This window comes from Zeugodacus cucurbitae, chromosome 6 (genome assembly GCF_028554725.1).
Source record: "Zeugodacus cucurbitae isolate PBARC_wt_2022May chromosome 6, idZeuCucr1.2, whole genome shotgun sequence".
Classification (NCBI taxonomy): Eukaryota; Metazoa; Arthropoda; class Insecta; order Diptera; family Tephritidae; genus Zeugodacus; species Zeugodacus cucurbitae.
In genome coordinates, this window is record NC_071671.1 from 38,338,474 (window position 1) to 38,363,086 (window position 24,613).

At 37.3% G+C, this 24,613-nt stretch overlaps 1 protein-coding gene across 9 annotated transcripts; it reads left to right on the plus strand.

Moving 5' to 3' along the window:
- The first annotated feature begins 839 nt into the window (after positions 1-839).
- Positions 840-21,610, plus strand: LOC105217493 (ikaros family zinc finger protein). 9 transcript variants are annotated; one of them, XM_054233567.1, is made up of 7 exons: positions 840-1,283; positions 13,852-14,526; positions 14,599-14,817; positions 14,886-15,189; positions 15,268-15,528; positions 15,649-15,795; positions 16,932-21,610. In XM_054233567.1, exons 2-7 carry the CDS (start codon positions 13,856-13,858, stop codon positions 17,331-17,333), a joined length of 2,004 nt encoding a protein of 667 aa, XP_054089542.1. In that variant the 5' UTR covers positions 840-1,283; positions 13,852-13,855; the 3' UTR covers positions 17,334-21,610. The 9 variants fall into 9 exon arrangements, with proteins under 9 accessions (XP_054089542.1, XP_011190824.1, XP_011190825.1 ...); XM_011192522.3 differs by having other exon boundaries at positions 840-1,313; positions 14,886-15,528; XM_011192523.3 differs by having other exon boundaries at positions 14,886-15,528.
- The last annotated feature ends 3,003 nt before the right edge of the window (positions 21,611-24,613 follow it).

Sequence of the window (24,613 nt, forward strand, 5' to 3'; positions counted from 1 at the left end):
GCTAATACATGTGTGTATTTAGTTATATATGTTCGTTTGAAATAATGCATGTGCATGCAGGTCTAAACAAAGAGCGCAAGTGAATGTTTGCCGCCACTCAGTGCTGGTGGTGCTCCCCTTTACTGACTTCAGACTTTTGTGGGTCGTCCGAGAGCGCCGGCCGAACTTCCAACGGCTTGCTGCTATCTGGTTGGTTTCGGTTTCTCAAGCCAATGTTATTGCCGCCGCCGCCGTTTTAGCTGTTGTCGAACGCCGACGATGCAATTTAGTTTCTCAATACCAACTCCAGCAGAGCGTTGAGAAACTTTGCTTGCCATACATACATACATACATATATATGTACATTTGTACCACTGAATTTACGTATATACAATTAGATGAATGTTTGTATGGATGTGTATGTAGATGAAAAAGTTTAGTTGCGTTGCTATACGCCGTTTGGTAGCTTGGTAGCTTGGAATTGGCTTGAATCACTTCGGCATTTTTATGGCCTAAATCCATGTAGGCCTTGAGGAGTTGTAGTGTTCGCAGTTCAGTTCATCGCTCGAGATAAAGCGCGCGCGCGCAGCTGTACGGAAAGGTAACGAGCGTTAACAATTCAGTGCAGATGGGTGCGGTGGGCGCGGTGGCACGCAAGGGGCAGTGACGTTGGCGCACCGTACCGATTTCCCGACTTTGTGTGATGCTCAAGCGGCGTTAGCGCCGTTGTGGTCGTTGGCATGCGGTGTGGTGGGGAGAGTTACACGATGCGCCAGCGTCGCTGCAAGCGTCTTCAGTGTCGCATGTGAGCAGAGCAATCCAGTAATGTTCGACGCTACAACAGCCATGGAGCCACTGGCTGCTACCAGTGTGTTTTCGGATGCGGACGTTTTTACACGTTCGCTCGCTCGCTCGCTCGGTCGCTCACTTATTTGTTTCTGTCCGGCCATTCGTTTCGTTTATGTACTAATTGTTTTTGTTTTTGTTTTGACAACGCTCGTTGTTCTTCTTCGTTAGCAAGTGATTCTTTTTGGTTTCTTATATCTCTTGTATATGCATTGTTGCAATTGTTGTTGTTATTATTGTTATTAGTTACCTATTGCCACTGAGAGTGCTTTTTGGCTTTTGCATTTTGTTTGTTGTAATTATTGTTTCCGATTTGTGCATTTGTTTCGTGTAACGGGCTTCGGCGGTGCTTGCCGCGGGACACGTGAGAGACGCGTTACAGGTTCTGTTCGAACAGCCACTTGACTTCATTATACCGCCAACCCTGGCAGGAGCTGCTGCACCATACGCTTAGAACGGTAATTGCAGCGACCTACTACCACCACACAGTATGAAAAACATAATAATAATAAATAAAGACTAACAACCAGTAGAACAAGCGTAGAGTGTAGCCAGAGTAGCAAAAACCAATACACCTACCGACCGACGAATTTAACGGAAAGGTATTTAATTCACTGGCGGTGCAGTGCAGCGCATAACTGTGATGTTGCAGTGTGTGCTGGGTGTGGGCGGGAAGTAGAGGGCGATGTTGTTGTAAGCAGGATAGTGTGTGTAGCGTTGCGACAGTGCACCTTGTCATATTACAAAATTGAATAGGAATTGCGAAACGAATACGAAATCCACAAAAAATAACACACACACATACAAATACACATGGACAGAATGGAAACAGAGATTGATAAAAAAAAATGAAACCAAAAAATTTAAGAAATCAAGTGCATTATGGATTATCCCCAAAGCGTTAAGCGTTATGTGAAGGCATATGCAAAAATAAATCTTTGTCTATATGGCTGATTTTTCACGTACATATATATTTTTTTTTTCATGCGTTCCTATGGTCATACAATCCCGGTATGGTTTAGAATTATAAAATCTTTCTTGTTAAATTAGGTTGTACATCATTAAATTTTTAATTTTATCTTTCAAACTGACCCACATACAAAACTATACAAATTGCAATTTGTAGTGGTTAGAAAAGAGGATTGTTGAGCTAAATGTATGGGTCACTATTTTCCAAAGCACCGAACCATAGATGAACCTAAAAAAAAACTAGAAGACCGTATTAATAAATATATTGGTTAGATCCATGTCTGGGGGAATTATTATTTAATTCTTTTTGAAAAACTGGTTTTTTCTTATTTAATTTCCTTTTAACCTCCTATACAATACAGCTCCTATACCCGGAATAAAATTCGCGACAACTTCAATATTCTAATCAGCTACAGGAGTAAATATTATACAGTGGAACTTCTATAACTCGAAGATCTCCATAACTCGAACTTTGGTATTGGCAATAGCGTTTAGAAATCACATCTCATACAAATTTCCTTCCATAAATCGAACCTTTCGACTAGGGCGATTTAGATTCTCCCAGTTGAAAAGGTTGGCACATCCCTCAATTGTGGCAAATGTATACTTTGAATAAGCAAACACAAAAAACGCATATGAAAACAAAAGCAAACGCAAAAAAATCTAATCAACTAGGGCATAATTTTGTGGATTATGGTGATTCGAGTTAGAGAAGTTCCACTGTATATTATATCCTATAGGTCCGCGGGGAAGCATTGATCCGCAAGAGTAAATACTTGAATTAAATATTTAATTTTTTTAATATACCCAAACTTGATAATGTAGAATTCTACAAATAAAAGCGTTACTAAACTTTGAAACCATCTTTTCAATTTCGTCTATGTCCATTCATTCTCAAATATTCCAAAACAAAGAATAATAAATGACACACTAACTCTATTTAGTGGTTAGACAACTAAATATTGTCATAGGTCGTTTCGAAATTCTTAACTATACGAATCGGCATTCAATTGGACGTACTATATATATATATGTGTATATGTATATATTAATACAATCTTGCATATATGGCAGCTGTAATGTGTTTGCGCAATGTGCGTTCGTTTGGTTCGTACCTACGATGACCTTGTAGGAAATTTCGGGATGTTGGCAAAGTAAGCGTGTAATTTAGTTGGAATTGGTAGAGAAGTGCCTATAAGCTACCAAAGTTCACCTGTGGTCATTGCAGCTGAGTTTGTTGGGTTTATACTTGTTACTAAGACCCACGCTTAGTCCCTCGATAGAAATATAAAATTGTGGTGAAATTTAGTAGACAATGACAACTCTTCGAGTATATTGTGAACCCAAAAATCCGTAGCCACCTTAATGTGATCCATCCATTTTCGTAATACCACCAAGAAGTATCTCGTACTCTCAAAGTACTCAAGTGCTGTTTAATATCCAATTATATACAAAGACACTTGTTTAACATATTATATTCCATAAAGCTCTAAAACAAATCACCAACAAGTGCATTTTTCTCACTGGGTCACCACATACTTACAAACTCGCACTCGCTTTACATGTGAGTATATTTATGTAGTTCGTTATGCACTCGTAGACACATCGTAATCAGGTGGTAATAATAACAGAACGTGTGCTTTCGAATCGAATGGTTTTCGGTGTTTATATGCCATGCTGCTTGAGATTGAGATCACACGAAAAACAAGCATGAAACATGAATAGACCAAGTCCACGCAAAAAGAGAAAAGCTAAAGCGTAAACTATGATAAACTTTGGGAATATCTAGCTTTTCGTGGTAAAGCAAAGTCGAATTATACGCACTCTTTTTGGTAATAAACGCAGCTCTTGCTCCAAGATATCAAAATCGTGGAAAAAACATGAAAACAGTGAAGTGCAAAGCGTAGATATTTCAAAAAAAAATAAGCATTATTTCAAGGTCGATTATCAAATGAAATTAAGTGTTACAAATTTAATATTTTTTTAATAAAATATGCGTTAGTTTTCTAATTAAGTAGAGAGATAGTACATTCATATTTTCTACACAGTGTTTCTCAGTTTTATATAAACATTTTTGTGGATTTAATTCTTGGTTTAGATTGCCGTAGTTTTTCAAAGCTACAGGTAAATTTTAAAGTTTTTGGGCACTTTTCTTCAGATGATCGAAAATTTTTCAGAGAACTTGTGGTGTAATTTAACAAGAAATGTCAGTAAATCTCAAAATGCTGGTTCAATGAATGTAATTCTACTTTGGTTTCTATTGAGATGTGTCTTTACGGGTTCAGGATTGATTCGATAAGGTTATCCATGAAATTTTATTTTTTCGATTGAAAGATTCAAATTCAACCGATTGCGAAAGCTCTCGCTTATTCGAGAAGAAATCGTTGAAACACAAATACAAAGCTAAAAACCAGACTTAAGATTAAGATATGCTATATTGGTTCCACTTACGTATAATTTCGGTGATTTTTTTACTATTAAAAAAAAATATAAAAGATTAAAATAAATACAATTATATTATGCATACATCTTTATTATGCATGTATCTTTGGGAGTGTGAGAACCCGGTGCTGTATACTCTACAAGCACTATTAACTAATATGTGGACAGCCATACACTCCTACAAGCAAATTTCATGGTTTGCAATTTCACTAAAGGCATTGCACATGCCGTTCCAAGCCGCGCTGCAAACGCTTGTCTGCACATTTGGAACGAACGCTCGCCAACGCATGCATTCGTAGCAGCTGGTATGTGATTGGGTGTGTAGGTGTGCAAGTAGCATTCTGACACCTTATCCACAGACGACTCCGAAGAGGTTGTTTGTGTGAGCGCTTGATTTGGACAACTTCTAGGCTCGTGATTACAGGTTTGCCAACAGCGCTGCTAAGCAAGAATACCGAATGCGACAAGCAGAATGTCTTCAGACGCTGGGTGCTGCTTTGGCGCAGCGACCGAGACGGTTGCAACAGTGGAAGCGACAGCGGCAACAACAACGTGCCTCCACCATCCCCATGTACCTGCTGCTGTAACTGGTGAACCAATACCGTAAAGCACAATCAACATTGGAATTGTTATTAAAGCTGTTTCACTACTTCAGTATAAAACAGCAAGCATTAGCACTAGCAATAACAACCAAACAATACGATGAGCGGTAGCGAGTGGTTGGTAGGCTGATGGTGCAATAAATGCATTGCGTCGGCGGTTTGGCCGACTTACCGTTTTTGCTCGCGCAACCGAATGAGTGCGGACCGACTAGGAAGGAAGGAAAGCAACGGAAGAGGTGAGCTGCAGAGCATTGGGTGAGCATGAATGTGCGCTCTCTGTTCCGCTGTTAGTGCGGTGAGCGCCACACAATCGCAAAATAAACAGCAAGTGCGTCGAATGTTGTGCTGTATTTGGTGCGCGGTGTGGTGCGGCGCGACGTGTTTACGAATAATCAAACAGCACATGAGAAGGCCCACTCCAAACCTGTTGACCTAATTTTGAATCATGCGTCGTTTCGCTTCAAACATTGGCGAGTCGCCGTTTCCACTGAGTTTACGATTAGCACACATCATTCGCAGCGCTCTCTATTACAACACACACAACACAGCCGAGCAGAGCAAGCACGACGCATTGCTTTGGAGAGCCCGCCGTTGGTGAGTTGTTTGCGAATAGTTGACTGAGTGCTGAGTACGTATACGACGAGTACGTACAGGGAGCGTTAAGCTTTGAAGACGACATACCGCCTGCGGCTTTGGTTATGGCGCAGCTGACACTGATGTGCGCTCTGCCGCCGTCGCTGCGTCGCTTAGTCGGTTTCGTCTAAAGTGGTATTCCCTGACACACTGCCGCCTGTGTGCTTGCATTGTGCGATACTTTGGATTCAGTCTGTGTTGTTGTGTTGTGCCGAAAAGCAAAACATTAGAATCGAAGACGCGAAACGCGCGCACCAGCGTTCACCAAACGCCATCCGCCATCGCCTGTAGTCACCCATCGAACGCACTCGTTCCATCGTCGATTCGGCCGTTTGTCGCACGCATTAGGCGCATCTGTGAAGAACGCGGTCGTCTAGAAATATACGCACACACACTCGCTACGGTACGTCGCTACGAGTGCATGGATTATTTTGTGGATTGTGCAATAAAGTTATGAAAATAATCGCCGAAGACTACACTACAAGTACAAGCAACATCAAAGTTATGAAAAATTGCAAGCTTCTGCTGGCCTGACATCAGTTTTACGTGAGGTGAATTGTTGTTTGGTTGCGCTGCAATGAAACCAAAAGTAGAACAAATTGTGGAAACTAGGTTGGGTGCACGGCGAGCATAGGCTTTTTCATTCAGTTTACGAGTGTGTGTGTGTGTGTAGAAATGTGCATTCGTTTTTTACATATGTAAATACATATGTACATAAAATATACATAAATAGGGCTACGAATTTATATGTTTGCAACAACTTCTGTTGTTTGTGACATACAATCGCTGGCAACATTGCGACAGTTGGGGGTGTGAGGCGAAAAATCTATTCTCACCATTAGGTGAAATCGTAAGAATCCGGTCGCCGCCACGGAAGCAGTGCCGATGATGATGACGATGTAATGACGGCAGCCATATGCTCTATGCCGTGGTGTGCCTACAGCATGGCAACGTCAAAAATCGACTCAGTCTTTGAATACATAATTATTATATTATATTTATACTTGACACGATTGTGTGTGCATGTGAGCCAACAATAGTGACTCCAGTTTTTAGCTTAACCGACTTCTTGCAGTTCTTCGCTTGGAAATGAGCTTTATTAAGGTACAACTACTGATCTGTTTGTATGTTTGTATGTTTGCGAGCGTGTCCAAGTACGCGTATACGTATGTACATAAATTGTAAATACACATGTGCAGTGCTGTGTAACGTGTTGCCGTTGTTGTTGCTGTTGCTGCTGCTGCAGCTGGTTTTCTAGTTCATATCTACAAAGCATCACGGCCGCCAACTAACATTTACTCGTCGCTTCACTATTTCGCCACAGCTGAACGCTGACGAAATATGAGCGCAACGGCCAGTCGAACGGTTGGCCGACGGAACGGCGTAGCCAATAGTTAGTCAGGACGGTGAGCCAGTCAGCTTGTCAGAGAACTAGTTACCATGGCGTGCGAGGAGAATGTTGCGAAGAAAACTTAACAAACTGAGAAAAAATGAGGAAAATGTAAAATAAGAAAATAATAAAAAGTCAAAGTGGGCACACGACTGTAACAAGCGAGAGGAAAATTAGGTCAACAAAACAACGCGCTCTGCTTTCGAGCGCCAGCGCCACCAATCACCGCTGGGAGGCCAGCGCTTTTGACGAGGGCCAGCGGAGAGATTTTCTCGCTGGCAAAGCACGTTGTGCCGCTGGCAGAGCGCTTTTGCAGTACGTTGGTACGAGATTGAGCACACGCGGCGACTGTGGTAATTTCGCTTTAAATTCTATGAACACTGTGGCCTCTAAAAGAGCGAAATACACTTTAAAGCGGAAACAGAAAACTGTTTAAATCAATTTATTAGAAATTCATTATTTACAAAACGCCAAAGAATAGCGCTACGGCAAATGAGAGCGAAAGAAGTGAAGTGAAGTGAAGTAAACGTTTTTATATCACGTTAGACGCATATACATATATGTTCCTCGATCGCACAGCAAACCAATTATTGCTCAATGGGGTCAGTGTTTCTCTGGCTGTTTCACTCCGAGTGCAACCGAAATTAGTTCATTGAGCTTTACTCACTCTCTCGTGTAATAAAACTACTTTTGACTGGAGCAATATTAACGCAGAAAAAAACCTGAAACCTTAAAATACAGTGAAATTAATAACAATAACCACAATGTTTACCTCCATTAGGTCAAATTGAGCGAGCAACGCAAATGGGGAAAAAGGTCTAGCAAATAATAACAACAATGTTTGTGGGTGATGCGAGTGTTGGAGTGCGCAGCGCTCTGCTGAGCTAAATGTGCCGAAATGAAGAGTTGCAAATGATAGTGGAAGTTGTAATGACAAATAAAGCAACAACGCCAGCAACGAGCATAGTGGCACAATGTGTGAGCATATCCAACAAACACGCTAGACAAACGCTGACTGGCGCACTCGCTTGCCGACTGTCTGCTTGTTTAGCTTGTTTTGGGCTAACGCGGCTAACCGTGGCCCGTCTGTCGGTTGCTGTCTGTTTGTTGGCTGTTGTTTTTGTTGCTGTTGTTGTTACTCTGGTTAATGCCATCGCTGTGACAGTGTCCCACATGTGTGGTATGGTGAACTATTTTTGCTCCACTTGCTCTTGCCGTTGGCCATGGCAAGTGTTTCGCAATGCGCTGTTGCAGTGCCTACATAAATGAAATCATCGCTTCGCATTCGGAATAACGCGCCGCTACATCGTCGTACATACATACATACAAACGTACGAACATATGTGCGAGCATACGAGTTGCATATGCTCGCTTACATTTACATAGCCGAGCGCAAATTAAGCTTTCGGTGTGCTGCTGGCGCTGCTCCGTTTTACGCTGCTTTACCTTAATGAGGGAAATTCCTGTTCCACTTTCTAACTTGGGAGTATGGCGCGAAAAGCACAAGCGCAGTGTGTGCGTTTATGTTACAGTTAAATTGATTCTCATTCACCATTCATTCGTATTTTTAGTGCATACAAACAAACACATCTGCATTGTTGTTATCGGTTTTCATCGTTCTTTTTCGCTGAATGTTGAGTTCTGTTTGCGAAATGCGTTGAGCTGTAATGAACTGGTTGCTGGTTGGCGTGCGTGAAGGCGTTTGTGTGGCGTATTGTCAATGAGTAACAGGAACAATGTCACCCACCTTCAATAGCAGCAACTTCAGTATTTATGTCAAGTTCCGGTGGTGTCACCCGTACACACACAAACACACATTTAGAAATATAGAACAATTCTCTTTTGGTTGTAAAGTTGTGTGTAACTCTCGCACGTGCGCTATTTAGTTAACAGTAATTTTCTCTTGTAAGCTTATAGCTTTCGTACCTAACACATGGCATTATAGTTTTCTCTAGGTGGAAAGTCGACAAGTTTGCCAAATTTCAAGTAATTCAAATATTTTACTTTCCCTAAAATGTGAACTAGTGTTAGTTTATTCAATATTTGGCTTGAATCGAGTACTTCAATTGCTAGATTCTTCAGTGTTCTACATGCGTTGAGCTGCTTGGTGATTGGATCACTATATTATATGAGCATTTTTGAAATATTTGTGAAATGTAAAGCCGGTTCGACATCGAGGATTATGTTTTTTTAAGCAGTCACCAAAGATCGGCATTGAAAGATTTCGCAAAAAGTAATGATAAACTCAATGAGCACCTTACCAAACGAGAGAGTCAAAGATTATGACATTTACGTCTGTCAGCCAACATCATCAATTTGGGTGTTGGTTTTGGCCGGGTCCATAAGCCTTCGTCAGTTGTCTCTGCATTGCGCGCGATGGCGCCAGTTGGGGATTTCAAGCTTTGCATTGTCTACATCCACCTCATCCTTCTACCTGAGTTTCGGTCGTCCATTTCTCCGTCGGCCGACAGGGGGCCCCATATCGTATATTTTTCGCGCTGGAGTATTTTCTTCCATCTTCCGGTACTCATCTATGCTCACGCGTATGCTCATAAATCCTACGGAGGACTTTTCTCTTGAAGGCTCCTAAGGAGTGTTCATCTTTGTTGCTCATCGTCCATGTTTCGTGGGTGACGTCATTATTGGTTTTATGCTGGAATGTTGATATCGTGCTTAAGATAATTAAGGTTTTATACTATTTCAGTGCACATTACTCAAAGTATCATATTTTACATGTCACGCAGTTTATGTTTACCTAATCTAATTAGAAAAAAATATATTTAGACATGGAATTTGATTTCTATGTTCTAAATATTTGGTGTACAAAAAGTGGTTTATATTATAATATATTATATATATATATAAAATTAGACATTATTGTGACATTAAATGTTTAAAGCCAGATTTATTCAGTTAGAAGTAAGAAATATCGAAATTTCTAAAGATCAAAAGTTTTGCAATTGGAAAAGCTAGAAATACTATTTTTTTTTATTTATTAAATTTAACAACTTCTGATTATGAAAGAATATGTACTGGAGTTGGTTAAGTCAGTCCCTAATTATGAGGAGAGACACTTTTTAAGAAATATCGGTAATTTCGATTTAAGCGCAAATGTACCAATGCTTCTGGTGAGCACTGTGTTATGCTCGTGAGCATAGTTATGTGTAGGTCATCTACTTTCGGTGTAACATTTTTTCCTGGTCGGTAGGTTGACTTGTTAGTCGCCCGGCTTTTGTGCGACATAATCCAACATAAAAAATGTTAAGCAGATATGTCACTGACATACTGACATGAATAACTTCAAATTGGCAAAGAGTACGAAAGAAAGAAAACAAAATGCGCGCTCTCATGCCTATTCAACGTGTATATATTTAACAATATATATACAGACATCTAAATATGTTTGTATGAAGGGCATGTGTGTATATACATATAAGCGCGTTAGTGTGAATGTGTGTGACTTTACCGTTGGAGCGAGATATTTATGAATTTGGGATGTGAGCTAGTTTGGTATCAAAACTTGACCTAATGACTTGGTTGTAATGCAGCTAAGGAGCATTAAAATAAACTAGTACATATCTATGCGCATACATATGTATATTTACATGTAGTTATGTGCTTAGGCTTTTATGCATTTGTGTCTTATAACCAACCTTAAAATAGGCCAACGAGAAAAACTCTAGGGTTATTTGAAAACAATCGTTATATATGTAATTATGTATGTGCATTATATTGTACATCTGTATATATTATGTTTATTTGTATGTGTTTGCTTTATAAACTGCTGGGAAGGTAATTAAAATGTGTGCATAGAAACTTGAATTGATTTTGTAATAATTTAACCTCTTAGGCATTTGTTTCGAAATTTGCCCTCAGAAAAAAAAATATATTTTTTACTTTTCTTTATTTTGAACTACTATTTATTATTGTTATATTATTTGATAAATATTTTCAAAAATTGTTTGACTAGTGTGCTCTGTATTGAGACACCAACCTAAAATGTTCAGGTCTAGGTATGAACTTTGTCAGATCGTCTAGTTTAGAATCGAACTTTTAGGTTATCTACATAAATACAGGTAGAAGACTCATTCCAAGGCACCATGGAAAAAGCGTGTTACGAAGTACTGTGGATTTGTATGATTTTTTTATTAACTATTATATTCTGAAAAGTTATGATTATCCCACATTATTTACAAAGACCTATGACATCTTTATATATGGTATAATTTGATAAGATAAAAGTACAGAATGAAAGATTTCCAATGAAAGTACCAATAGGTTTCGTTTGACATTAATCATGTAAGATTATTCAATACCTGGACCAAATAAAAGGTGTTTTTCTTAGACAATGGTACAATACTTTTTTCGAAGTTGGTATTTTTGACAGCTGTTACTGGATTTATACTCAGTTTGATAACTGGCTCCGGAACAATGTTTAGTGCTGACATACGGCCTCTATTGCTGCAAAAATTGTTCTGAAATTGGGCCTCTTGGGTGGAATATATTCGAGCCAGTCGCGGCGGTCACTTGTCCGTAATCATTTTTAAAATATTATGGCAAACCCTTATCTTTAAATTATATGCATTTTATTTCTTCTTGAAGGCCATGGTAAAGTACCGTTTATTATTCCATGAATACTTCTTCTTGTCGATTTCTGCTCCACGCGATGACTTGATAGAAGCTCTATAAAATTTTAAAAATCTATAAGAAAAACTACTTTATAAACAATTATAAACAAATATGAAAATAAGTAATTTAGTTTTCATACCGAAAATAAGTATTTGCACTTAATAATTTGTAAATTAAGCTTTAGGCATTTTAATGAGATTAGTGTAAAGAAAATAAAAATAAAAAGTGATGTAAAGGGGAATCGGGTTTCGGCTTTTGAAGGACAATCTTATACTTATGACATACATAAATGATATTTGTGTGTGCGTTTGAGTGAATATTCAAATTGGATTAACCGGGTGACCTCTAATGAATCTTAGGGGGAAAATATGATTTTTTGGAGTGTGTTTATACACAAACGTACGTGTAAGCGCACATACATACATATATAGATATATGCATCTTTAATTCATTGTTTCTTTCATGCAAACCTGTTTTCTTAATGCAAGTGGCTCTAATATTCAATATGAAACTATCGACTCACAATATGTTGCTATATATGCACATACATAAGTATTTGAAGATGGACAGTATTCAACCTTGAAACGAACGCTGAAGATCGCTTCTACTACGTATGTATATTCATAAAAATAGCGTATTATTGCTTTTAGTTTTTATGTTTTGTGCAGCTTATGCACTTTTATACAACACTGTAATTGGAATGAACGATGGAAAGACAGCAAGGGACTGTCTAAATATCAAATCTCCTCAAGGTCTTACGCTCAATGAGTTTGTATGATCGCTAACCAAAAGAGGAAATTATTTTACGCTTAAAGAGCTCAGTAAGAAATTACCTCAGAAGAAGCATAACGCATTTTTAAACCGTTCACAGTTGTTTGTTATGGAAACCAACAACAAGCATAACAAGTAAGGAAAGGCTAAGTTCGGGTGCAGCCGAAAATTTTATACTCTCGCAATTTATTGATGTAATTTTATTAAGTTAAAGTCCAAAAGAAATACGAAAATCATCATATATAGTATATGAGGGCTGAGGTAATTCCTTAACCGATTTCACTAATTTTCACTCACTTGATTTGAATAAGATATTTCACATATTAACTGATTTATAAGCTACTAAGACCAACGTATTTTTAAAAACCCTATAATTAGGAATATGAGAGCTAGGGGAATTTATGACCCGATTTTAACCATTTTTGGTACAGAGACACACTATTATAAGAAAAAGATTTCCTCTGAAAAATTACCCTAAGGCACTGAGTTCATGTTCGATATCCGGGGCATAGATTTCGATTTCGACAATTTTTTCACAAGTGATGTAACAGTTTTATTCTACTGTATGTTTTATTCTACTGTCTTCGTTGGTTCCTTATGTATATATTATAAAGCGAAGGAATGAGATGGAAAACAAAACTTAGTTATATGGGAAGTAGTCGTGGTTGTGAACCGATTTCATCCATCGTGTCATCAGAGTGTCATGAAAATATTATATACCGAATTTCATAGAAATGTCGAGTAGTTCCTGAGTTATGGTCTTTGACCATAAAGTTTGGTTTATATAGCTTTATTGGTTTGCGAGATATATACAAAAAACCTATTTGGGTCTGGGCCACGCTCACTTCCCCAAAATACATCCACATATGGCCTTTCATAGTGTGAAGCTAAATTTTACTTCAATAGCTTTATTTATGGCTTAGTTATAGCTCTTTATAAGTTTTCGGTTATTGCCATTTTGTGGGCGTGGTAGTGGTCCGATTACGCCCATCTTCGAACTTAACCTTCTTATGGTGCCAAGAAATACGTCTTGCAAGTGTCATCAATATATCTCAATTTTTACACAAGTTACATCTTGCACGGACGGACGTACAGACAGACATCCGGATTTGAACTTTACTCGTCACCCTCATCATCATTTTGATATATATAACCCTATATCTAACTCGTTTAGTTTTAGGACTTACAACCAACCGTTGTGTGAACAAAACTATAATATTCTCTTTAGCAACTTTGTTGCGAGAATATAATAAAACTGTAGTAATTCAAAAACACAAAACAAAGTTCGCTCAATAAGAGAAAGTAAATGAAGAAAGGTTGTTAAGAAATGAAAATGGGTTTTTATTTCGAAAAGATACCTGGAAGACACCGAATAAATGAAAATCTCAAAAGAGAAGAATCTTATACAAGACTACAATTTTCATAACTCTTATAAGAAGTAGTAACATTACTGTAATTTCTTGAAGTTCTGCCGAACATATGATAGATTTTAGATTATAATACTTGAGGTTGATATAAAACATTTTTTGAAGAATACATATTTCGATAAAAGAATCAGTAATTACATGGTTTTTTTGCATTTTCTTGCAGATAAATGGCGGAAACTATAAGTGCAGCCGCCGGTATGGAGTTGACATTAAAGGATAGCGGGATAATTGATATGACGCCAGGGAGTTTGTTGCAACACAATGCTTTGGTCAAGCATACACATGCACTACGTAGCTTGAAGGAATGCAGCCCGGATGAGCAGCCAGTTGCCTTGGATAGTACGGCACGCGCAAATAGTACCTCGCCAACGAATTACTCCACATCCACAACTACGCCGAATCCGCCCGCTATGGCGACGTTTCGCTGCGAACGTTGCGAGCATTTCGAGACCACGTCTAGAGCATCGCTACTATTACATGTCGTCCAGTGTTTGTCTAATCATGCGCGCCTCAAAACCGAAGAGCCGGAATTGGAGAATCTAAGTGTTGTTGGTTCCGTGGTGCCTCATGCAGAGCAAAATGCTGGCAACAGCACCGATGTCACAAAATTGGTACCGGATACGGCAACACCAAATCATGTACCTACAAATATGTCCGTGGTCGCAACCAATGGCAATGCCAGCAGTCCAACTGCATCGTCGTCTTCGTCATCCTCATCCCGAAAAGTTTTCGAATGTGATGTCTGCAATATGAAATTTTCAAATGGCGCCAATATGAGACGGCACAAGATGCGCCACACCGGTGTCAAGCCTTACGAATGTCGTGTTTGTCAAAAGAGGTTTGTACTTAGTACCTGAACTCCGAACTGATCATATAGATACAAGCATTATGTAATAATATATGATTATAGATTTTTCCGCAAAGATCATTTGGCGGAACACTTTACAACGCACACAAAAACTCTTCCATACCACTGTCCCATATGTAACCGCGGCTTCCAGCGCCAAATCGCTATGCGCGCTCATTTCCAAAACGAACATGTCGGCCAACACGACCTCGTTAAAACATGTCCATTGTGCAGCTATAGAGCAGGTTCTATGAAATCGCTAAGGATTCACTTTTTCAACAGGTGAGTCAAAAGCAGTCGGATCTTCGTAAAAGAAATGACGTTATTATTAACGCGGTATGTAATTGTAGACATGGCATAGATCTTGATAATCCCGGACCGGGTGGCTCCTCATCACTACTGCTCGCCTTGGAGTCTCAGGCATCACAGGTAGCAGCTGCTGCAGCCGCTGCCAGTTTCGTGCCGGGTCTGAATGCTGTGGCTGCTGCTGCTGCTGCGGCAAACCAGAATGCCAACTCGAGCATGACGTCGACCCATCAGAGCGATAGCGGCGAATCGATGCGTTCACTGGAGAATGCCACACCGCCCATGCACTTTTTGACACCGCATGTGGAAATTTCAACGCTGTCCGACAATGGAACCGATTTGTTCAATGTAACATGGAATGCGTTGCTAAATTGCAAATTGGGGAAATCCACTGATGCGGCGTTTTTATGTGCATTTGATTTGCAGGGGAACGGCAATACCGCAACCGGAGTGGAGCCGATGGAGACGAAGAGCAGCGGTCGAGGCGAGCGCGAGGCAATCGTTGGAAATAAGTCGCCGGCGCCACCACCACTTCAAGAACATCCGATGGATTGTAATACCAAATCGTTGCCTTCAAGCACCAGTCATGTCGGTGTGCAGTTGAATGCTTGCCCATCACCAAAAATCCATCATCACGAGAACCACATCACACCATCCATCAGTTTGATACCAATCAAGCAGGCGAGTGTAATGAACAAATTTCATTAAGTTCTTCATCGTGTTCACATAAGCATACATATCTATGTACATATCTCCCCATTTTTGTCTGTTTTTCGTTTGTTTTTGGTTATTATTGCTCCACTGTAGGAACCAGTAGGGGAGGATTTATCAACGGATGCTAATAAGAGCGGCACAAAAATCAGCCCAATCACACAATGCGAACAAATGAACGGCGGTGACAGCAGTGAATCGGAATTCTCGTCTCCGAACGGTCGATTAACTTCGCTGATTAAGGTTTGTTTTCGTGTTTTTATTTCTTCCAACTAAATATTCACCATCTAACTTCTAACCGATATCAACGCCTTCCATAAGAACCAACATTTCGTGTTACAAAGGTTTGTAAAAGGTTCTATTTTACCGAACCAAATCATAGACATATAAGGGCGCCTAAAAACAGTTGATCCTGGTTTGGTCGTAATTTTTTGGAAACACTTTAGATTGAGGGTGAATAGAATAGCATTGCTACCATCTCACTTCTTGAGTTGCAACATGTAACTTCAAAATCAAATGTTTAAGCTTAGGAAAATAACGGGTTTCTGAAAACTGCTGTTTCTAATGGAATCCACATCATATCAGTTTAGAACCTCAATATTATATCGACGACTCAAAGCAAGAAACATTGGCGGTGGCATAGAGGGCCAACATACATATTAGGATCTCCGTGCCAATGATCGGGATTCACATTTTTCAAATGGAGATATTCGCAATTGATAGATATGGGAAAATTAATTTTCAGCGAAATTACGGCAATCTTTCCGTAGTCATAGGAATTCTAACCGGCCATTGTCCCATCGCCTGCAGAAGCTGCCTGGAGGAGGATGAGGTATAATTTTCCCAATATTTCCTTTTCGAATGCGCTACCTTTGCGAGATCTAGGCAAATGTTTATTGGATCTCACTTTTTTGGGCATCCTCACGAATTAGCTGATTTAGAAGTCAAAAACCTCTTCAGATTTGTGGTAGATTCTAGGCGCTAGTCCTCATAGTCTAAGTATGTTTTCTTTGGGAACAGCCATCGAACCTAACCTAACTTAACCTAGGGTTAATAGAATCAGAACTTCCATTTCATAAAGGCCCGCTTCGGTATAAGAGAGACAGAGACAGGTACTGACAGCAAACTATAGACCTGCTACATACATATATGTGGAGAAATGGATATTGGATACTGGTTCAATATAAGCGCCAAACGAAGATTCAGGGGACTTTTGCACGATATGAACATAAAATCGTCAGAATACTGTCTGAAGGCTGTAAGGGACATTGTAAAGAGGCGAAGGGGTGTATAGTGAAAGACTCAATTATCTATCCAACTGTCTGATTGTATAAAAGTTCACTTTTGGAGTTTTACATAGATTTATTGATCTGTTGCAGGTATCCCCGCTGAAGTCCTTGTTAAGGGAGGATCTCAAACGACGCATTTGCGCCAAGGCCAATAATCGCATCACCCGCAACGCGGCCGTATTGGATAACAACAATGTCGTGCAAACTGGCGGCGTCGCTGGCACCACAAGCAACAACTCCTCCTGCAACTCTACACCCATTTGCAACGGTACGATCACCTCAACCGGCCAAGAGACCGAACCGAATATACTAAACCGCAAGCAAATACTAACATGCCTGTTCTGTGGCATCGAGTTTCCGGACGAAACGCTCTACTTCCTGCACAAGGGTTGCCATTGCGAGAGCAATCCGTGGAAGTGCAACATCTGTGGCGAACAGTGCAACAACGTCTACGAATTCAATTCGCATTTGTTGAGCAAGAGCCACCAATAGCAACCAATCAGCCTTAGCATCACGGCCAACAACAACAATCAAAAGTAGATAGCTACAAGCATGACGGCACTTCGGAGAGCGATATCTTTTGTGCGCAAAAGACATTCAATGATGTGTTCGTTAAACGAACTCTTCATAGTGAGACCACTAATCTACAGCTAGAAGCATTGTTAATTGGGGAAAGCTACGAAAGTATGCACATGTAAATATAGAAGAGGGAGTTAAGTGAGTTTGTTTTGGAAAACCAGGGAAGCAGCCAGCTGTATAACAGTGTGTATAACAGGAACAAGCCAGAGGCGGAAACTTAAGTCAAGAGATGCAAAAGTGTGTGATAGTCGATTGTAACTGAAAGCAAGAACAAATCAAAAACAAAATAGTACATTTACCGAAAAACTTATGCAAATTTAAATTTAACGTACAACTTTCTTAATTACCAATATATGAGTAAGTTAGATAATGACGAGTATTCGTCGAAACAAATCGTTAATCCTTTGCGCACGCGTAGAAGCAGTCAAATCGAGAGAGCATGCTGTGAATGCAGTTGAAAATAGAGAAACTACCAAAACACATGACACCTTCAATAGGCAAACACTTTTTTAGAAATGCATTTAGAGCTTTATCCGCCTCAAATTGAGCAAATGATGTTATTAAATAAGTATATATATATACATATATATTAATATAAAAATAGCGAAGAGCATTAGGAAAGCCAATGGTAGCTTTTGATGGCATGAGGGATATTTTTTTAGCACGTGACAGGCCACAGAGAGAAAACGCCGAATTTTAATAAATTTAAAATTTTAATAAAATCATAAAAGCAATAAGTAAAACATGAAGAAAGGCATTTACATACATATATGAATATAGATATGTACAGTGTGCTTGTCGCGTGCTATGAAAAATGTCCAACAGCCTGCGAGGAGTCACTCAATAATTTAACTATTAGTGCTGGTCAAATTTGCAATGTACCTTCAACGTATGTATGTAATTTTAAATGAATTGTTATAAAAACATATATTAGCTATAAGTAATCGAAAATTATACACATTAATTAGAATGTAGTTGCATATACTCGTATGTAAAAAAAAAACCTAATTCCAATAGCGACGAACTATAGTTAATTAATTAATAATAAATAATTTTTAAATATTTGTTTGACCAAAAAAAAAAAAAAAACAAACAAAAAACGCAAAACCACTTTTGGTGAATTCACATATAAAGTGTTTAGAATTGTTAACAACGTGACCAAATGTTTCAAAAAATCAAAAAATTCATGCCGAAATGTGCAAAATCAAACCATTTAATGTGTGAGTAGGTTCGAAATGTGCTGTGCGCAAGGGAAACACTGTCTGAAGTAGAAGAAATACACAATAATACAATTACACTGTACAATACGCGGCTGGGTAATGGACCAAACTAATTTTTTCCGGGAGATTGAGACATAAGTAAAAAAGTACATTCTCCGATTTTCGAAGTTAGCCACCAAAATCGAAATATTTGGTTTCGAAGTTCGAAAAAAAGCTTATTTAAAATAATTATTATTAATTACAGGATATAATTACTAGAAAAACCAAAATATGCATATAATTTACATTGTCCTCTTGATTTAATTGTGTATAATTTTTTGGCTCAAGCTTATATAACAGATGGTATGAAGAGCTAAATTTAGATTTTCGAAAAAAATTAAAAAGTATATAAGGAAAAAAAAACATTTATATATAAAAAAAATTTGTTTGGTCAGATACCCAGAAAAAAATCGATTTGGCCGCACAATGTTATATATTCAGTTGTAGTTAAAGTTTACTTTTAGTTTTATATTTTGAAAATAATTTTTTGCATTTCGCAGTATGTTGCATTTATTGTTGAAAAACAGTTGGGATAGCTCTACGTTGTCAGTATGCAGTTACAAAATGGTCGTTGACAGTACATACGATCTTTTAACAGTCTGATTACTTGCTTTCAAATCATATAAAAAATCTGGTTATAGCAAAAGTTCAAAAATTAATCAACACTAGAAGTAACTGCAGAAATAACTATATATTACACAAATTTCTTAGTAATAACTCGATACCCCCTTTGAATTTTTTATAAAATCATTTTCTGGAGTCTTCACTCAAAATCAGTGTATATTCAAAGTAACTGCCTGTTGATTTTTCTCTCGTGTTTTCGTTAGTAATCATTATTAATTCTATCCAAAATGAACCATTTTTTGAGAGAAATGCCTGTTCAAAAATGGCGATTATAAATAAGTTACTCATACGCCATGACAATCGGCCATAGAAATATTTAAAACATGCTGAAGGCATTGATCTGCCCTTTACAAATGAACAGTGTATTAAAATTTACTACAACAAAAACAAGAAAGAAGTCGTGCAGGTTGAAACAGTTAGATTTTTTTTAGCAGACTCACACAAACATACATACATACCTACACATTAAACTGTTTGAATATGCGAATATTTTCGGTGTTCAACTGTAATTGGCGAAATTGAGCTAAAAGTCAACAAATCAAAATGAGCAATATTTTTATATTCGAAGCTACGTAGATACCTACCTTCTTCTTTAATTAAGTACACAAATACCCAAAAATATATAAAAACATATACAAGTACATACATATATACAAAGGTAAATAAGCAGCTGTGTGTGTGCTAAACCTAAATGCAAGCGTGTAACTGAATTAGTGTGGCAAAGAAGCTTGTGGCTCAGACAAATATTTCTTATATTTATCAATTGGCTTAAGCAGCTTTGCACATACTAGGCGGTTACAATTACAACGCATGCAGAAAAGTTAGTTTACATTTTGCTTAAAGGCTCAGCAATTGCTATGACAACCACTAAGCTGTTGAAATGGGCACCGCTGATACTTTAAGCGACATCAGTGCACTGATTTGTACAACCAACACATGCACACGCAAACACACACACAGACAAAGAGCATGCTGGGAGTGTAGCAGACATTAGTTGAATAAGGGGATCCCCACTGTTAACCAAATTCACACAGAAACCTAAAAACACACCCAGAAATCGGGTATAAAATGAAATGAAATGAAAAAAGAAACGCAAAAGAGAAATAAGAAATATGTATAACAAATGGAGAAACTTGCAAAAATTATTAAAATATTATTAAATCGTATAGGCAAATTTGTAAATTGTGAGCGGGTAACCTTAGGTATTTTATTAGCAATATTGCACCATTGAATGGCCTTAGAGAAAGGCTTTAAATTGTTACGTTTTCAGAGTTTAACAAAACAAACAAGATTATATATATATATAAATAATATATTATGCATTGCAGCAGATTATATATTATTATTAGAGAATATCCATAGTAAACTTACAATTAAACTAGACGAGTGGTAGTACATAAAACACACACATATACATACATATATACACTTGAAAATACAAGGTAAACACACATACATAAATCTCCAATCAAATGCAAATGCAAAAGAAAGAAAAAAAAACATGAAGAAAAAAAAAAACACATATAAACGAAACTTAGCGAATATATGCTGATGTTTTTAGTGCGATCAAAGTAACACGAAATAATATAATTAACATTTAATAATGTTAATAATGTCAATACGTAAGAACGTATGTAGTTGTTATGAGTCAAGTTTGGCATTACATCCGTCCAAGGGTTCATTGCTATGCGCTGCGGACCCACAGTCCACGACGTCGACGCACGGTGCAGCCGGAGCCGTTTTCCGGTGCTCGCTACTCGTCGAACCCACAATATGCGAACTTGCTTTCCAAATCAAATCCTTGACACGTTCACACACACGTACATACAAAAATATGTACCTTATGTATGTTTCTATTTAGTGTTCAATTCGCTTTGTTGTTGGTTAAATTACTTTGTTGTATTTGTTGAACGCATAGCATATACTTATATATATAAGAATTATGTGCAATGTGCAAATGTCATGAACAAAATTGTTAAACTTTTTTATAATTTTTCGTACCAAAAAACACACACACACACACACAGACACTAAGCACGTACCGCAAGCACGCAACTCAGTAATGAATATTTTTCGTATTTTTTACACGTACATACATACATATATACATATAAATATATACTAGGGAATTGTAATATAAATTGTTGTGTTCAATTATTATTTAATTACTTATCATTACATTCAATAACTATTAACTACATACATACATACAACCATGCAATAATGTGAAAAACATACATACATATAAATGAGTAAATGAATAACGGTTTACGTTTAGTAATACTTAAAACGTAATTGTAACAAAACGCAAGACAAATTAAAAATTTTAAAAGCAAAACAAACAAAAAGAAGCTAAAATATTTAACGGAAATATTCAAATGTTCGACATACACGAAGCTGAGGGAGAGGAGAAAGGTATAGTTATAATATTTTGTAAGAAAGTGTAAGTCATTGTTGCACATTTCGTTACATTGTTTGAAAATTAATACAGTTGTTGAATTTTAAATACAATAATAATAATAATGAAATAATTCTAAAATACAAACGGTCTTGTCATTTGGTTTCTGGGCGGTGAAGAGATCTTTATGGATTTTTGAACTTAAAATGTGGGCTGGAATTGACCGCACACTAAGCGGACTCTAGCACATTTTAATGCTTTTCGATTAGGTCTATGACAATTTGAAGTCTTTTGGAGCGTCATGTTGATTAGTAACATGATTAAGAGCAATAACAGCTTTTTTGTGCGAAAAGCAGATGAATCGAACAATTCTACAGTGCTTATGTGTTTTTTTTTTTCAAAAAAGACTTGATTTTCCATGTATAAAATATTTCGGCATCAGTGTGATTGAAGCATTGCTATTTTACATTTTATTTGTTACTGTTAATCCTGCAAGTAAAGAACTTCAATTTTTTTCCAATTTAGCTAGCTGCCTACAGGTGGCGCTCTGCCAACTAAGTTTTATTATTGGTTTGTGGCTGTGCTAATTTCTTATAAAGTTGAATCAGTGAACGTATACATTTTTTTTTACGGTCTTCGATACGAGTTACGAGAAAGTATGGAGAAAGCAGAGAGCATATATAATATATTAGAATATTAGTATCTTTTGTGAAAACCACCGAAATAATATGTACAATTGAGCAGTTTTTGATATTTACCATATACAGTAGTTTTCCGAAATAACGAACACATTAATTGTCAGGCCTGTTCGCTATATCGAATTTTTCGTTACAATAAAAATGAGTTATATAACCGTAAATTGCAGTTTAATAAATTGTTTTATTAATTATTTGTTAAAAAATTAAAAACCATAACAAAACAATTCAAATCCAATATATTATTCCAAAATGGATCAATTCTGACACTCATACTTCTATTTGGTGCTAATCAATAATTTTAAGCTTTTTTATAAAATTCCACATTTTTAACTTTTCTTTTTCCAATATATCGTTTAAATGAAATATTTCCGTGTTCGCTGCTTAAACTTTGTTCAGAAACATTCCAAAAAGCCTATTTGAATACTAGTTTCGAATTGTGAATAAATTCGAAATTACGTCCTTTGTCCTTTGCGCAATGCTTTGTTGTTGGAAAGAATTAAGCTTTACCGGTGTGACACTTTTTATTCAATATTTTTGTCCCTTAAATAACACAATAGTAGATTTAAACCCCTTAAAAGTTTGAATTAGTGTACCTACTACAATTTATTTTAGTATTGCTGACATTTATAGGGCCCCTACACCACACAAAATCATTGTACAATTACAGACTTGCGTCGGTCGTTTGTGTGGTGTATGGGGTGTTTGTGTGCTAAAATCAAAATCATTTTAATATTTTACACAAGTCTGAACTATTGCACAATGAATTTGTATGATCGCGATGTATTGCGATAAGTGCGCAATTATCAGTTCAGTTTTGGCACTGTGATGTGCACATCGCACCGCAAATAATGTAAAATACCACAGAAAAGAATAAAACATTGTGGAGGGATTCTCTTTTCATCAAAATTTTCGAACTAACTATAGGTAGGAGTTGAAAAGGGTTCAAGAAAGTACAAAATCGAATCTAAAAAATTGAATTTTAAAATTAGCTATCAAAATATACAAAGCACATTCGCAATCCGAGCATATATTTACGCGAGGAACGCTTACTCCAAAATGATTTTTGCGCAGTTTTATTGTGTAGTATATTGCACAATATTGACTTGCACAAGTCTCGTTTTGTGCAGTGATTTGTGAAATAAATCAATATTAATTCAGATTTTGAATCTTGTATATAAATACGTACTTAGTAGTTATTGGGCAATTTTCATGAAGTAATTTCTAAATATTTTATAATAAAGTTTTGTAAAACTTTCTCAAATAAAATATGTATATTTCAGTAATATTTTTCAATAAATGTAACGCTATTTCAATACATTATGAAACGAAACCAACACAAAATATTGTCAGAGAAGTTCTGTAAAGGCCTGACTTTTTGATACATGTACATATGTACATACATTTGTGTATATTCACTTAAATTATGTACCTATTCATTTTTTCATTTTAATTTTTTCATTATTTCATTTTTAAGTTACGAGCCTATATCTCTTAAGACATCGCAGACTTAAAAATACTTTATGATAGCCGATGATCCGAACAGAATTTAATTATCCTAAATAAAGGAGGCAGTGCTAAATTCTAAAAGCATTTATTTGTAAAACTGTACTAAAACATTTACACTTGTATGGTTAATCGAAATAAATTCTTGTATTGAGACCACTGTACCTATTCAAGTGACGCAAATTTTAAAGCAAATTTTTTGACTTGTTCATTAAAACACCCCATGTAAACCAAATTATGAAAGGTATATTTTTCATTTTCACAGCATTGGTTAAATATAGACCGACCTTTAAAACAAAGCTTAAATGAACTTTCGGTGCGATGTCTAAATGAAGAGATATGGGCTCGCAACTTAAAAATAAAATATGTAACTGTTCAAGTGAATCGGGGTGTACATACTTCCGTCAAATAAGTACCCGAAGTAAAATCAGTTCTTTTTCTTCTTGACTGGCGTAGACACCGCTTACGCGGTTATAGCCGAGTCCAAAACAGCGCGCCACATATCCCGCCTTCTGGCAGTTTGGCGCCAATTGGTTATTCCAAGCGAATCCAGGTCCCTCTCCATCTGGTCCTTCCATCGGAGTGGAGGTCTCCCTCTTCCTCTGCTTCCACCAGCGGGTACTGCATCGAATACTTTCAGAGCTGGAGCACTTTCATCCATTCGAACAACATGACCTAGCCAGAGTAGCCGCTGTTTTTTTATTCGCTGGA